The sequence below is a fragment of the Pseudochaenichthys georgianus genome, chromosome 11 (assembly GCF_902827115.2).
Source record: "Pseudochaenichthys georgianus chromosome 11, fPseGeo1.2, whole genome shotgun sequence".
NCBI classification, from domain to species: domain Eukaryota; kingdom Metazoa; phylum Chordata; class Actinopteri; order Perciformes; family Channichthyidae; genus Pseudochaenichthys; species Pseudochaenichthys georgianus.
In genome coordinates, this window is record NC_047513.1 from 1,120,069 (window position 1) to 1,137,734 (window position 17,666).

Below are 17,666 nucleotides of genomic sequence, written 5' to 3' on the forward strand. Positions count from 1 at the left end.
TCCATACCTCCTGTGTTTTACGAGCGACTTATCAAGTCTTAGCAAACGGCATAAAACACGATTAAACGTGATAGTATATAAAACCATGCTCGTACAACCTATAGAAATGCAAAACCGCAACATTTATGAGAAAACATTTCTTAACATTAACACAACATATTCGAGGTGGTTTTAAATAACATATCCGTATTTATTTATTTCTCCAAGTTATGTTTTTGTGTGCACTGAGGAGTCTCAAACAGGCGTTTGTTTAATCATTTTAAGATTGGCTTTAATCAATGTTTAAAATGAATTCTTCATATATGATAAATGAGAGGTAACATTTTGTTTATGGTATTATTTCCACATATTTCTCTCCATTCTTCCTTCTGCCAACGGTGTCGCAGTTTCCCGTCTCTCCCGTTGTTGTGCTTAGTGCGTACGCATGGGTTAGAGTTTGCGTGGAGGACCGCACGTTTTCCCGTCAAGTTAGTATTTTATAAATCGCAAACATTGCGTAGAAACTGGCGTACGCCATCTTTTGAGCGTATATCCCTTTATAAAGGAGGCCCAAGATCTGGCACCCTAGGCGAACATCTATAACGCCAGTGCTACGGGCCGGCCCCGAGTTCATATGCAACTCGCAAATATCTGTCTCTCTCTCCTCTCTTCTCTCTCCTCTCTTCTCCCTTCTCTCTCTCTCCCTATCTCCTCTCTCTCTCTCTCTCAATGTTGGTAATGGTACGCAAATGCGCCTTCAAATGACCGGGTGCTCTTTTTTTGGCGCACCAGTTATGTGCAGCCCTGCTTATATGATACCCTTGGTGAGTTGCATGAAAAAATACGGATGTTACACATTTAATGAAATTATCGATGCTAAATTAGCCGCGGCTAATCGTTGCTAACGCGTTAGCCTAGTGTGTATCTATGTTGCTTTAAAGGGAAATGGAAACACTTTTCAAACTGCTTTCCATGCGACAATATTCCCATTAGGAAATGTATTTATCTAGTCTATTTCCAATGTAAACGATCGAGATACGCGCATTTATTTTTTGAAATACGTGCCTAATGACCATGGGCGCTTCCATTGCTCCGGGACTTTTCCAGTGACGTCACTGAGTGGGTACGGCTTCCTGGGCCAAAGCTCAATAACAAACAACATGGCGTGCAATGCACCAGTAGTTTACATTACAAGAAAACGGTCGTCGTCAGGAGTTTATTGTATTGCCCCAGGCTGCACAAATGGATTTTATACGAAGAAGGAAGAAGTACATTTCCATAGGCTGCCACTAAAGGATGAGAAGCTGCTCAAAGTCCAGTCTGGATGCCTGGTTCAATACAAAACATCGGATTTGAAGCCAGGATCTGTTCCCACAATATTCGATTTCTCAACGTATGCAGTCGGGAACACCGACCGTCCCAGCACGTCGGCCGCGCAAGACAATGACAGTGTCAACAAACGTGAAGTTCGAGCCACCAAACGAGTTGCTTCAGCTGCTGAGAGAGAGGTAAATATTGCAGCACTACCAGATTACTAGCTCACACATGTATTTACTGACACAGTGTGACCTTATTAATTAACGCAATCGCGTCCAAACTATTTGGTAGCTATTATTATGACGTACAATGGAGAATTGGGGGTGTTCTATAGCTCAACTAATTAAACTGGCATACACACGCTCATCTGTCGAAAACAGCCCTAAAAAGGCTAGTATTGCTGGACTAGGTGTTCAATGGATGGTATTGCAGGACCCAGAGCGCACGGAGCACAGAGCGGACAGCAGATAACGGAATTGCAGTTGTATTGCTTATAGATTATCAGAACATTTCAAAGGGGACACAGCCCCATTGGATATTAACCTATGGATTAACTACATCATCGTTTTTATCGTTGTAATGCCATTGAAGACCAGTTTAGACCAGACAATGAGGAAGGTAAGCCGTTAGCCTAGCGCATGTTAGTACCTAGTGCCACGTGTTTTGATAACCTCGCGAGTTTGTATCTTTCAGTGTTGAGGTGAGATTCTGTGTCTTTACGATCATAAACAATGTATGGATGTGCAGCGAGGATAAGTAATAAGGGAGCTAGGAGTGATTTTCGGTGCAGTAATAGGTTAGCATTTTTCGCTCGGGGCTAATTCAGAGGCTCACTGTTAGCATTGTGTGTTTTTTTTGAAAAAATAAATGAAAAAGATCAGTTAAATTAGTTTTTTCCCGTTATATGGATATAAAATATTCATAGTTTATTAAATATTAAGGTTCCTTAGACGTTGTTTCTTGCAAATGACGCGATTTCGGTTCCGTGGGGCCTAAGAGGATAACAGAGTATGTTTTTATTTTTATTTATTTTTTTGACATTTTCCGATGGCATCACCACACAATTGTTACATGTACACCAATCTGTGTTGTCCATTCGTCCCGGGTTTTGAGCAACATCTTCTTCCTCTGAGACCGAGTCGGTACTGGAACTGGTGGTCCCACTCAGCGAGTTCAGAACCGTCGGTACTTTCGGCGGATTCCGGATCGTATGTCACTCTATTCGACCGAATCGGTTCATAAGCATAGTCCATGGGATGCCTGGTAACTGTAGATGCTTCCACATCAATGTCATCTCCCGACGAATAGTCAAATTCATCGTTCAAAACGTCCATCTCATTGCAAAATTCCTCCATCGCTGCCATATCTGCCACGTTGAGTTGACTTCCGGTATGGATACCCGGAGCGAAGACCCATCCAGTGACGTCACCATTTGGGACTCCCCTAATGGCGGCGGCCTGGTCCCGGAATTCCCCACCCGGCCGGCGGATAATTAATTTTCTTTTGGCGAGTAATATCATATACAATAAATATTACGATCAATATCCATTTTAAAATGAATAAACTACCGGAATATTATAGCTGTAATTGGTGTTTCCTTTCCCCTTTAATGTGTGTGGAGCGGAGGGAGGTAAAGTCACTGCACCACTCCATTGTTGTCTGTGGTGTTGGCGGTGGTCTTCACGTTGCTTTGCCGCCTGTTGTGGCACATTGAAGGGGCATTGACCACAGCTATTTGTGGTGGAATATGAGCAAAGTGGAGCTAACTGTGGCTGGTTATAGGTTGGCCGAAAATGAGTTTAGTAGACTTTGTTAAAATAATAACATGTGTTAAATAAGCTGACTGATAATTGTTGTATTTAAATTTGTTTGTTTAATTGGATTTTAGGAACATGTTCAGTGTATTTTGTTGATCTGATTAAGATACAGAGAAGTGCTGTTTCAATTAGCATTTAAACCATTGGATAAGCGTTCATTTGACTCTTGGCCTTGTTGCCAGGTCGGGTCTTTTTTGTGTGATTATCTGGATTCTTTGACTGGAACGCTGTCCTCATCTCTGCTGGTGTACTGTGGCGAATTTCAGTCTGGCGAGCTACCCATCGACCTATCTAAAGGAAGAGAACTATTACAGTTACCCACAACGGTGGTAGGACAAGAAGTTGTCCTACCACCTCCTGGCTGATTTTAAATGCCATTTTCTTAATGTCTTTCATTTTTTGTAAAGCACTTTGAATTGCCTTGTGTTGAAAAGTGCTATATAAATAAACTTGCCTTGCCTTCACAAGTTGAGAGCCAAGAACTGATTGAACTGAATATATATGTATATCAAATGTTTATCTGAAAGAAAGAGAATAAATATTATAGCTTTCTGTACCTTTTCCAAACAACGTCTGCTTTGTGTCTTTTCACCTTTGTTGCACAGTATCCATTTTCTCCTGAGTGACCTAGACTTCTGATGGTCCACACACTGACATGTCTACATTTATATTAGAGAGGTTTGATCGAAACTGATTCCTATAAATAATTCTGTGCTCAGCATTCACTTTTGGTGCATGTGTTACATGTGCCTTTTATCTATTATTGGAATATTATATTTTATTATAATGTTATGTTTGATGTGAAGCACTTTGGTAAACCCTCTGTTTTTATTATGTGCTATACAAATAAAGTGGATTTGATTGGATGAAGCACAACTGATCCATGACAGATGTTCTGCACTCGTTCTTTAGGTGGGGTGCAGAGTGAGTGTTTCTTGCAGTGTCACAGCAGTGTGAGACAGCAGAGTCACCCTGGAGGACAGATAGCAGCAGGAGATGGTTCTCCAGTAGCACATGCCCTGATAACGTTCACAGCGGCTCTCTGGGACAGTGGCTTTGGCAATGCTAGCTAGTGCTGAGCAGTTAACGTAAAGATTCCTTTCTTAATCCCAATCACACCTCCTGAGATGGAACTTTTTCAAATGTGATCCATCGCATGCATTTAAATATGTCTACGGTCGTTTTAGATTTAGCTGCTACACGGAATTATGGGATGGCATTATCTTTGATAGATACGAAAGGAAGTAGCTTTCCTCAGCATAAAAGACCATTCCACCACAGTCCTGGTCATAGATACAGACAGTCTCCAATGATTTGTGCTTTGTGAGTGCACGGTGAGGTGTCATTTAAATGGGTCGTACAGAATCTTACATGTTGTAGAAACACTGGGAAATTCATGCATTTAGCAACATGTGTATTCCAAAGCTTGAGGCAGAGCTAGACACCTAAGGGAACGCCAAGTGTTGTATTACATCTAACTAAGTCAGTGTATAGAGAGAGAAACCAGGCGTGTTGAAAGAAGCATTGAAGATGATATAAAGTGTATGTCACGTTTTGCTGTTGACTGGTGCTTTCGGTCACAGTTATCTAACGGAGTCTTTAATGTTTTTCCCTCCATTACCTAGGTCTGTGAACTCCGGACGCTCAGCAGTGTGCTCATTCCGCCTGGCTGACATCAAATCAGTGTTCTCTGGGAACTACAAAGTCCTGAACAGGGACACGCTACAGTGGAGCACACGGGTTCAAGAGAAGGTTGCCAATCCAGGAGAGGTAAACACTCATATGAATGGAACAAGGATAGAAACTCGCTCATGCAGAGGAACATTATAACTGAAACAGTTGTGCAGCAGCTTCAATACAGAGCTGGAAAGAGTCAAATGATAAGGAGTGCAAATCAAAGTAATGTGATTGTGCTGTAGTTTGTGAACAGCCTTAAATTGGCTTTTTATTCTGGAGATTACATTTAGGCTGCGGCCACACGAGGACGAAAACGGTCGTTTGCGTTACTGTTTAGTGTCATATAGACCGTTCGGCCACACGAGGACGACAGAATACGGCACTAAACGACGGAGGAAACGATAACGGGTCCCAAGGTGGATAGAACGGCATACGCAACGCTCTGGGGGGTCCAACGGCTCCGTGTGTACGCCCTATCCGAACATTTTCTGATAATGATGAGGCAATAGCCCCGCCTCTCCCCACCTCTGCTGCTCACCCCCGCGTCAAAGTAAACTGCACACTGAATTCAGATTATTTATCTTTCTCTCGATATGGACATAAACGCGAGTGAAGTCTAATCTGACAGGACGGAGACACGCAGCTCTGCTCACCTGCAGCTCCTCCCGCTGCAGCAAAACACACACTTCAAGTCAGATCATCACCCTTAGCTATTTTAATGACCTCTCAAACTCCCTAAACTAGTTATAAATATGTTTATTTTTACTGTCGTCCGGGCCACTCACTGGATCAGCTGCTGCGTGAGACAGACACTGACGCTGTCCGAAGAGAGGGAGGAAAAAGAGAGGCTCCGTGTATTTTATTATTATAATATATAGAGTCGTTATTCATTTGTTTTAAAGCTCAATAAAAAACAAAGAAGACCTTTGACCGGCACTTTTAGAATTTTGTCCGGAAGATTTAAACTTTAATACACGCTGACTGGCGAAAAACTCTGCCCGGTTCCCTCGGCCCCCACCGCGGAGAATAAACAGAAGGGCAACCATGACAACCATGCTTCTTCTCTGCTTTTGTGGAGGAAGTTACAGCGCCACCTACAGGCTCCTGCATATGTACTGCAGCTTCTCCAGCGGTTGGAGCTAAACGGAGCGGTCTCGTGTGGACAGACACTATCCGGATAACTATTGCGTGTGGACGGAAGCTTGTTTGCGATTGTGTTTGCGTTAATCCTATGCGTTTAGCCGTTTTCGTCCTCGTGTGGCCGCAGCCTAAGGCTCCAAAAATCATGAAGGGGTGTTAATATGTGGAGATTATCCTGCTGAACAAAATGTGTAAGTATAAACATCAGATTGCCTTATTTTGCCATATTTTCTTCAAAATGATCAAATCCAACAGAAAAATCCTACTGCTTTCTGTCGTCGGAGCCCTTGCCATGCTGTCTTCTGAGTTCAATCCAAAATAATCTCAATTAGTTTTTCTATTTCAAATCGTGCATCCCTTAAAAACCATTTCACAATGATAAGATCCAAGTTGTGTTAAATTGGATTAAGCAGTTGAATTGACCTGCATGTAGGATATTAATTTCATATTATAAGTAGATTTTACCCAGTGTGTATCTGTATTTCTCTCTCCCTGCCTGTGTCAGTGTGGCCTGCACAACGCCTCGGACAACGCGCTGCGCTTCGTCAAAGAGAACTTCCTGGCAGACGACAGCGTGCGGCCGGTGGGGAGGAGTGTGACGGTGGTGTCCGCTGAGCACAGCTACACACACCTGAGGGTGCAGAGGGTGCAGGGCGCCGGCAGCCGGAGCTACACCGTGCTGTTCCTGCTCACAGGTCAGCCCCCCCAGCACCACCCTGTCATTATAATGTTTGATTTTTCTGAGAGAAGTCAACTCCAGTCTCCTTCCATTAAAATCTGCCCTCACCCAGGTGTGCTGAATGATGTATCCACTTTATTATTAGCATAGGTAAACACAATATAAGGGCTGCCACCAAAGAAAAAGCTAAAGGAGGAAGAAGTTTAGCAGTTGAGAAATGGAGGTACTGATATGATAAGTTTAACGAAGTAAACTGGTTATTATCGAGAACATCAGTGATTATCATTACAGGAGAGTATTGATGGTGAGTTTGTTTTCCAGTCCAGAAGAGTGTAACTTTAAAGAAGCGCTTCACTGACCCTAAAATAGGAAGTTTTCTTCTTCTATTCTCTGTCGCTCTTTCAAAAATATATATATTTTTGTAGAAAACCCTACATACAAATGAACATATACTTGTAAAAAGCGACTTAAAGTAAAATCATAAAAAACCACTCAAAAAGATGCTGATGGTAGGAGATTAACCGCATTTGAACAGTGTGATAATAATAATACATTATATTTATATAGCGCTTTTCTACAACTCAAAGACGCTTTACAGTATGAGGGAGGGTAGACACACAAAAAACAGAAAAGGCAGTCAAGAGGAAGTTCAGTGAGAGGGGGGCTTATGGGTAGACAGAGTTGAAGAGATTGGTTTTGAGGCGGGACTGAAAGACTGTGAGGGACTCAGAGTCACGGAGATCTTGGGGGAGGGAATACCAGAGCCTAGGAGCTGCCACTGAGAAGGCTCTGTCCCCAAAGCTGCAGAGTGTGGATGTGGGAGTGGATAGGAGTCCGGCTGCGGTGGATCTGAGGGACCGTGGGGGTTGGTAAGGAGTGAAAAGGTTTGTGAGATAAGGGGGGGGGGGGGCAGATGGTGGAGTGCTTTGTAGGTGAGGACCAGAACTTTGTAGTTGATGCGATGGGAGACAGGAAGCCAGTGGAGGTCTTTGAGGACTGGGGTGATGTGATGCCATGATTTGGTATGCGTGAGGAGACGTGCAGCTGCATTTTGAACCCGTTGGAGTCTGTTGAGGGATGTAGTGCTGATGCCGTAAAGAATTGAGTTGCAGAAGTCGAGGCGGGAGGAAATGAAGGCATGGATTAGTCGTTCGGCTGCGGGGCGGGTGAGAGAGGGTCGGATTTTTGCAATATTGCGGAGGTGGAAAAATGAGATTTTGACTGTTTGGCGGATGTGAGGTTCGAGGTGGTGAGTGTTATGATGGTGACCTTGCTGAGGGTGGATTTGGAGCCGATTAGGAGGAGTTTTGTTGCTGTTCAGTTTGAGGAAGTTGTGTTGCATCCAAGTTTTTATAGCTGTCAGACAGGAGTCGATGTGGGTAAGGGGTGGGTTATGGAGGGATTTGGTGCTGAGGTAGATCTGAGTGTCATCAGCATAGCAGTGGAAGTCCAGGTTGAAGTGGCGGAGTATCTGACCGAGGGGGAGGATGTAAATGATGAAGAGGAGGAGGCCAAGTACTGATCCTTGAGGAACGCCTTGGGTGACTGAGGCTGTGGCAGAGGAGTGGTTGGGGAGGGAGATGAAGTGGGATCGTTCAGTGAGGTAGGACTGGAGCCATCTGAGTGCAGTACCTTCAATACCAATGTCCCTGAGTCGGGTGAGCAGGATGTTGTGGCTCACGGTATCGAAGGCTGCACTCAGGTCGAGGAGGATGAGAATATTGAGGGAACCAGTGTCAGCAGAGGTGAGGAGGTCGTTGAGGACTTAGACGAGTGCAGTTTCTGTAGGAGTTGAAAAGGTTAGCAAGACGGGGAGGCAGGACTTCAGGAGAAGAGAGGGTCAAGGGAGCAGGTTGTTGGATTTGAGGAACCGATCAGGTGGAGTATTTCAAGTGGGGTAACCAGGTTGAACTGGGAGAGGCGGCGCTGGGGAGGAGGAGTCAGGAGATCAAGGGAGATGGGGGGGGGGGAGAAGTGGTGGCGGTTAGGGGAGATGCTTGTATGTCAGATGGAGCTGAGAAGGAGTGGTTAATGGTGTTAATTTTGAGGAATGAGCTGCAAGTAGCGGAAGTAGAAGTAGGGAGGTTATCAGCACGGGGTTTGAAGAGCTTGTTAACTGTGGAGAAGAGGGTCCTGGGGTTACGGGAGGGGTCAGTGAAGATGTTGGAGAGGTAGGCAGATTTAGCGGCAATAAGAGCATCTTTGTATGCATTGAGATGGAGTTTGTAGCTTATGTAATGGACTGTGAGGGAGGATTTCTTTGAAAGACGTTCAAGTTGGCGGCCTCGCTGCTTCATTTTACGGAGTGCGGGTGTGAACCAGGGTGAGGAGGTCTTGAAAGTGACAGTTTTATTTTTGAGGGGGGCTAGGGTGTTGAGGGAGGTGAGTAGGGTGGAGTTGAGGTGGTTGAGCAGATCATCAGGTGAGCTGAGAGTTGCGTCCAGGGGGAGATTAGACGATAGCAGTTCAGAGAGATGGTTATGGAAGGTGATGTTTCTGGGTGGGTGGGGGGGGCAATGGTGAATTGTATGAGTTTGTGGTCGGAGAGGGAAAATGGGCAAGGGTGGAGGTCAATCACTGGGAGGTTGGTAGAGCAGACGAGATCAAGGATGTGTCCTTTGTCATGGGTGGGGAAGGTGACATGTTGGGTGATAGTGAAATTGTCCAGTAGGGTTGTGAATTCGGATGCCAGCTTGCAGGCGGGTGAGTCAATGTGAATGTTGAGGTCACCAAGTAGTAACAGACGTTGAGAGAGGGATGAGGCAAGTGTGAGGAATTCAGTGAAATCAGAGAGGGATGAGGTTTAGGAGGCCGGTAGATGAGGATGACTGTCAGTGAGGGAGGGGCTTTGAAGGCAATTAATTCAAAGGATTATACTGAGGGGAGGGTGAGTTCTGTGATCTGGATGTTCTGGTTGTGGATTACAGCAAGGCCACCACCACGGCTGGAGGGGCGGGGTTTAGTGATGTATTTAAGTTTTATGTTTGTGTGATGACCTCTGTAAGCATGAATTCAGTGGGGGAAGTGTCGACTTGTATATGTATGACAGTGGCGAGCCGTGACTTTTATACCTAGGCCCTCTGACCCCCCTGCCCTCGAAAACAAAGAAGAGATATTACGTCTCAACGTATACTTCAGCGGAATATCAAAACAGCGGCCCGGGGTGCAAAACGCATCAATGACAGCGACCCTCTACCACACAAAACAACACCATTTATATAAACGCCTATCATGACAGGGCACCCACAGCCAAGTAGCAATTAAACATGAATTAAGTCGGCACGGCGGCCCGCATTGAACATGACTTAGGCTACCTTTGATGATAAATCACTGAAACACAAAGTCCATCCTCCTGTCCTTTTGGATGAAGCACTTGCGGGTCATTCAGCTGATCCTTTGCCACTCCAGTTTATCATTGGAACGCAATCTTGAAAATGACTCAGTGAGGACATCGTTGCAAAATTATTAACTATCACTGAAGTGAGCCATCATGAACGAACTTATGCTAATCATAAATCTATCGATCATAAATCTATCGATTAGATTTATGAATCAATAAAAGTAGGGTAGACATGTGGATATTATCCGGCTGAACACAACGTGCATTTATCTAACAGGTTCGTTTTCCACAGACCTTATTTCCAGCTATTTTCCAAAACCCTATGGAGAAATCCCATTGCTTTCTGTCGAGGGAATCCGAGCGAAGCTTACTCCCGGGTTTTAGGACGCGTCACTGCACCCCTTGCATAGACCTCACAGCGGGCGGAACCTGTCATAAAGTCCGCTGTCATTTGAAATTACTCTCTCGTTGAGTTCCTATAGCGGGCCCTCTGTGAATGTAGAGAGGGACCAACAAGCTCTCCCGTCTTCACAGTAACTCGCAGAGACAGCATTTAACCCTTCACATTCCAACAGAAACTGAACAGGCAGATTCGAAGGATTTATTTCTTTGGAAATAAGGCCTAGAGGGCCTAGAGGGCCCTGACGGCTCGCCACTGATGTATGATATAACATGTATGTATAATGTATAAATGTGTCCACTAACACTGTTTCAGAGTCGGGATACCTTCACAAAGCGGTGCTGCTGCAGGGCGGGGCCCACGTCATAGAGGAGGTGCAGGTGTTTGAGCAGCCTCAGCCAATCAAGAGCCTGAAGCTGTCCACAGCCAAGGTACACACTGAGGCACACACTGAGGGACACTCTGAGAGACACACTGAGGGACACACTAGGCTTGTTTGAGATGAGCGGCGGCTCGTCTCGAAAGTAGACGAGAATAGCCGATTGCAGCCGGGGGAGGTCTCAAAAAGCTCGCCTGAAGTCGGACAGCTCGGAGTGGGCTTGACTCAGTTTGCGATGGCAGAAATTGTGTTGGCGTTCTTCGTTGCAGATTAAATGGATGCAATAGAAATCCCACAATTATTATATCACTACAAATGAATGACTCAAGTGTCTGTTAATTATAAAACAAATCAATACAAGGGGGGTTGAATCCTACATGTAAAAGACAGAACCACTTATTACTTTTCAAAACCACTTCCGTCAGTGGTCTTGACCAATTTGTTTAATCGTTAATGTCAGATATGTACTGAGTAAATACATTTGTTCCTGCTCAAGATTAGATTCAACTTTATTGTTATTGCACATATTACAGGTACTGAGACAACGAAATGCAGTTTAGCTTCTAACCAGGTGCAACACGCAGTGAAGTGGAAAGTAATGTACACAATCTACAGAATAACATATAGAATGAATTGAATGATGAATAAACAGTGAGGGGTATGAATACACTAGATATCAGCCTGTGAGCAGTATGAACAGTGTGTATGAATACACTAGATATCAGCCTGTGAGCAGTATGAACAGTGTGTATGAATACATTAGATCAGTGGTTCCCAAACTGTTTGTGCCCAAGGCACCAAAGGACAAGTACAAATCTCAAGGCACACCTATTGTGCAAAATAGCCCTTATAACACGTGTTATCACTCATATCATGTAAAATATCTGTACATGTGTATAATTATGTACTAATGCCAAATAAAATGTGACAAAGACAACTATATTACTCATGAAATATTTATTAACGAAATATTTCAGAAATTAATTTTAAACGTTATCAAATTAGGCTTCATCAAAGCAGCAACACACTCATTTAAACCAGACAGGTCACACATTAAAAATGAGACAAACTCAGCACAGAGAACTGTCAATGCAAGGAAGCTGCATTGTCCATGGTCCTGAACTACAAATTATAAATGTAACATTTCAGCAGAGATGGGGTCGTTACTAAAAAAAAGTAATATATTACATATTACTTTTTAAAAAAGTAATATATTACATATTACTTTTTAAAAAAGTAATATATTACACTACTTCGTTACTCTCTACATAAAGTAATTCGTTACTTTACTCGCAGGGCCGTCCTGCCCCTCCTTGCAGGCAGATCACGCAGACTGCTAAAGTTTCAAATGTTCTCTTTAGTTCAGTTTCCATTGTCGCATACGACTGATCCAGATCCTGAATGTTTTCCTATCTGACCGTGGCTGTCCTCTGTCTCCTGCTATCTGACCGTGGCTGTCCTCCGTCTCCTGCTATCTGACCGTGGCTGTCCTCCGTCTCCTGCTATCTGACCGTGGCTGTCCTCTGTCTCCTGCTATCTGACCGTGGCTGTCCTCTGTCTCCTGCTATCTGACCGTGGCTGTCCTCTGTCTCCTGCTATCTGTATATTTGGCGCAGTCTATCTCTGCTCACGCTGTTGCGTCGGCGTGTTCTCCTGCGTGTTGGCCATGTGTTGCACTGGAGCCAGACACCGCAAAGACTTCAGCCGAGCACGTACGAACTGCGCATGCGTGAGTGGCAATAACTCTCCTTACCAGCAGGCGGCGGTAGTGTGTATTCGTCATTCAAAACAGGCAACAACCGGAAGACAGAGAAGAACAACAGACAACAAATGGCGTGTGCGGTAGCTCCACCTTAGCAAGTGTTCTTTGCAGGTGCTTGTTGAGGTTTGACGTGGTGTTCCCAGCAGTGGATAACAGCTTCTGGCCTGGACACAGTTTGCACCTCACCGTCACATTCCTGTCTATTCTTCGGACAAACTCAAAATAATGGGCATACCTCCACCCCTCGAGAGTTATCGCTGACTCAGCCATGTGTATGCAGCACTGCACGTGGAGATGTGGACGCGCAAGTCGCGCAGATTACGTATATATAAACCTACAAAGTACTGATATAGTAAATTAAAAAATAATTATTTGTATATTGCAATAATAACGTATGGTTGTCACAAAATCCCACGGCACACCCGGACTTGCCTCACGGCACACCAGTGTGCCGCGGCACACCGTTTGGGAACCACTGCACTAGATAAAGATATACACAGCAGCCTGTGAGCAGTATGAACAGTGTGTATGAATATGCTAAGATATATAAAGTATGAAAACGGTAAGCAGTGCAAGTATAGTATACAATATATAGATATTCATTTCATGATGATAAACATTGTGGAACAATGATGAAAAATGTGAATGGAAGTGGCGACGTAAAACTGACACAAAACAACAACAAACTTTTGCCAGCCAATTGGAGAGTTTCATCAGCAGCACGTGGTAAAAAGCACCAATGAGCGCTCAGCTCGAGATACCAGCGAGTCGTTTCCCATCAAGCATTTCGCTTCTGCAGCTCGTGGAGAGGAACTGCGCCGCCTCGCTCTCAAGGCTGCCGGCGTCTTTGTCCCGCAAGATTTCAACGTCTCATGGAGTCGAGCCTCCAGAGCAAGTCGGACAAAATGACTAACCATCATGCAACGCACGAGCAAGACGGCGGTCGCAATTGTGTTGGTCTGCAAGCCCCCAGGAAGTGCGCCAGACTCAGATAAAAATATTCGCGGTGGCCAAACGGCGGTACTACACTTCCGTTTGGTTGCCAGAGTGAAAGAGTGGTCTGTAAATCGTTGGATACTTTTTTTTAAACTAAATAAACTACCCAGTATGAACACTTGTATAGCCCTTATTAAAAACATTCGTTCCTCAAGTTGTAAAAAAAATTAATAACGTTATTCTGAGAGTTATTTCCCTCTGCATTATGAACGCGCATCCAACCCACGGGACCGCGCCGCCCGGCACGTTCATGTTACGTGTCCCGACCAATCGGAGAACACTGTGCTCACAGGGATGGTGGGGGCTGGAGCTATTGGAGCTACAACGAGCCGTTAAAGGCAGAGAGTGAAATTCAGTGAATACACGTAGTTTACAGAGATGCTGTTTGAGAAACCAATGTGAGTTGCGTTTATCTTTACCCATAGATGCACAATAACAACGGACCCACATCGCCTTACTGCCATCCCACGGAGCTGCAATAATGGATATATTGCACATGTTTGCTGTAATTCATTATTATACTACATGGGCAGTATGATTAAATCTTGTACCGTAAATGTTGTATTAAATAAAGTTAATATTACCGACGTTATTAACGTCCCTGTAGCTTCGTATTACACACAGTGCAATAATTCTTTCATGCTAAATGAAGCTGTTGGATATCACTAGATCCTGTTGCAGCGTAATATAAGTACATAACGATTGATGTGTACATTAGCATAATTACTAGCTAGCCGCTAGCTGCTAACTGCCGCCTCGTTAATATCAAATCCATCATAATAACAACCCATTACCATGCTGTCATGAACGCACGGTGCTGTTACGTGTACGCAAATTGACGTGCTTGATGTGAACGAGCATTTTGGTTAAAGTTGCGCATGCGCTATGAGCGCACATACGGGTACTTCTCAGGCATGCCGGGTAATCTGTGACGTTTCACTCTCTCAAAAGTTGGGCCATTTTATCATCATGCGCTAATGAGCAACTCTCATAGGAATGAATGAGGCCCCGCCTCCCACGCTGTATCCAGTTCTTATTATACATCCATGACTGAGGGACACTCTGAGGGACACACTGAGGGACACTCTGAGAGACACACTGAGGGACACACTCTGAGGGACACACTGAGGGACACACCGAGGGACACACCGAGGGACACACTGAGGGACACTCTGAGAGACACACTGAGGGACACACTGAGGGACACACTGAGGGACACTCTGAGGGACACTCTGAGAGACGCACTGAGGAACACACTGAGGGACACTCTGAGGGACACACTCTGAGGGACACACTGACAGACACACTGAGGGACACACTGAGGGGCACACTGAGGGACACTCTGAGGGACACACAGAGAGACACACCGAGGGACACACCGAGGAACACACTGAGGGACACTCTGAGAGACACACTGAGGGACACACTGAGGGACACTCTGAGAGACACACTCTGAGGGACACACCGAGGAACACACTGAGGGACACTCTGAGAGACACACTCTGAGGGACACACCGAGGAACACACTGAGGGACACTCTGAGAGACACACTGAGGGACACACTGAGGGACACTCTGAGAGACACACTCTGAGGGACACACCGAGAGACACACCGAGGAACACTCTGAGGGACACACCGAGGAACACTCTGAGGGCCACACTGAGGGACACTCTGAGGGACACACCGAGGGACACTCATTATTAGACATGCTGCCTTCAAGATACCATCGGAATCTAGATGTGCCACAACGATGTATTAACGATAGTGAATTGTCTCATCATAAGCCTGTCCTCCTGCTGAGGTTAAAGCACACACAGTAATGCTGGTTAGAATATGTTGAACATTTGAACACTGGACAACGCTTCATTACGTTGCTCGTGTTACCCCCTTTACAAGCAACTCATTGAGTCAGAGATGGGGACTCGAGTCTGCGACTCGGACTCGAGTCGCACTTAAGTCGCACACACAGAGACTTCAGACTTGACTTGGACTCGTGACCAAAAGACTTCAGACTCGACTTGGACTCGTGTGTTGGGACTCGTGAACAATCATTGTGTTTTCTATGTTTGGCGTATTAAAGGTGGGGTAGGTACATTTGAGAGAAACCGGCTCGAGATCGCTAGAATTTGAAAATACACAACCGGAGATAATCTGCTAGAGGCTGCTACTTCCTTATAGAGCCGCCTCCTCCAACACACACGAACGCGCACATGACCAATGAGGGCACGAGATAAGTGTGTGCCCAGATGGAAGGCTGACAGGCAGGTAGGCCATCCAGTTATTTTAGCCGGGCTCGAATTTCATCAGGCACTTGGAAAGTCACCCGGAGAGGTCAGTCACATTAACGCATGAACGGTTAGCAAACATGTTTAGCTCAGCATCAGCTGTGTAATGTTCACTTAGCTTGCTACTAGCTTTGTAACTGAATATTTGAAAAGATTAGTGAATTGCTTGTCACACTTGTTTGCGTTGAGTGGCGTTGACATCCAGCTCTTGACATGACATAAAAAAGGTCGGTAACGTTAATCATATTGCATTGCAATAGCCTGTTTAAAGTGATCATATAACAAACAACTAGTCAGTACTGATACTGTATGCTAATAGATATAGGAGTGATAATAACACAGTAAATGCTTTGAATGTCTTAGATATAGCCGTGCAGTATTCTCAACAGACTGGAGAGCAGCAGACAATAGAAGGCTTATTACAACCAGAAGAGACATGAGACTTTTATTTTTTTAGAGACTTGAGACTTGACTTGGACTCGTGACCAAAGACTTGAGACTTGACTTGGACTTGCAAAAAAAGACTTGTGAACATCTCTGCATTGAGTACATAGATTGCACCTTGCACTATCGCCACTACATTTTTTAAAGTGCACCCAGACCTTCGATCACTTCGCTCTGTCCGCCATGCCTGCAGGAGTCTCTCAACAATAATAAGAGCGCTGTTGAGTGAGATGACGAGTGGCATTTACAGTGGCCAATCAGAGGGGTCTCAAACCGGATACATCACACGGGATGAGGGTTCCCAACCAACCAGAATGGTTTCAAGTTAAACTAAGGAAGTAGACGTAACACATATACCGATAGCAGCACCGTTTGTCCAGCGGCTTAACGGTATACCGATACCGTCCAATCAGGTACCGGTATTGACTTAGACTTACCGGTTCTCGATACCCATCCCTAGTGTTTACTAAAAGAAAATGTATGCAATTTAATTATTTTAACCTTCTTTATTTGGGGGGTGGACCTCACATCCTTTAGGGGGGTCCATGCATCAATCTGGTGCACTTTGAGCACAAAATGAATGTATGGATACAGCTCTCAACACTCAGATGAAAGGGAGCTGTATCCTCTTCAATAATCCAATCATCTTTGGAATATGATTAAAACCAATAACAAATCATTTAAACTTGTTTATTCTTATCTTATGTTACCTAGTTAGCATTCTTTCTTTTTATTTATGCATATTTTACTAATCACTCCCCTTTCAAACTCTTTTTAATTTTTGTTACTGTCTTATAGTACACATTGGAATGACTTCTTACTTTATTTTTTACAACTATATGAAATAGATAAAGGTGTGCTCTCTCTAATGGGTCCAACTAGAATGACAAATAGCGTTGGTTCCAACTATTCCATCAGCCAAGAAATCGTTTAATCATAAAAAAAGACAGGGGGGTCTAAAGGCAGTGTTAGGGGGGCACTGCCCCCCCCCCCCCTAGAACCGCCCCTGCAGGCGTGCATACATTAAAAAATGTTGATTCATTCGTTCTTAAAATACAGAAACACAAGCTCATCATTACAGCCTAACTGCCGGCTAGGACTAATAAATCATCTGTTTACACTCTTAAACTCTGATGCTAGTCTTACTGGCCCCCCAGCCCATCTCAGGATGAGTGTTCTGTTGTAACGGCTTGACTCTCTTCTCTCTGCAGGGTATGATCTATGTTGGCTCCTCAGAGGGGGTGGTGAGGGTTCCAACAGCAAACTGCTCCTTCTACTGGACCTGTCCTCAGTGTGTCCTGGCCCGGGACCCCTTCTGTGGCTGGGACCCGGCCAGCAGGGCCTGTGTGGGGGCCTCCAACAGCCAGGCCAGTCTGTGAGTGCCAAGATACTTTCACTGTCATGTTGGAAGGCGGGGATTATGATGATATATGATACTGCTTTTTAATAA

The 17,666-nt window shown here is 44.8% G+C and overlaps 1 protein-coding gene across 3 annotated transcripts in view; it reads left to right on the plus strand.

Moving 5' to 3' along the window:
• Window positions 1–17,666, plus strand: part of sema4ab (sema domain, immunoglobulin domain (Ig), transmembrane domain (TM) and short cytoplasmic domain, (semaphorin) 4Ab) — an 82,463-nt gene that overhangs the window by 49,421 nt on the left and 15,376 nt on the right. For all 3 annotated transcript variants that reach the window (XR_011644112.1, XR_011644111.1, XM_034095138.2), the window contains exons 10-13: window positions 4,739–4,883; window positions 6,436–6,625; window positions 10,665–10,780; window positions 17,428–17,591. Coding sequence is in view for 1 of the 3 variants with exons in the window: in XM_034095138.2 (XP_033951029.1) it covers window positions 4,739–4,883; window positions 6,436–6,625; window positions 10,665–10,780; window positions 17,428–17,591 (615 nt within the window). In the remaining 2 variants the exon portion in view is untranslated. The remainder of the gene's footprint in view (window positions 1–4,738; window positions 4,884–6,435; window positions 6,626–10,664; window positions 10,781–17,427; window positions 17,592–17,666) is intronic.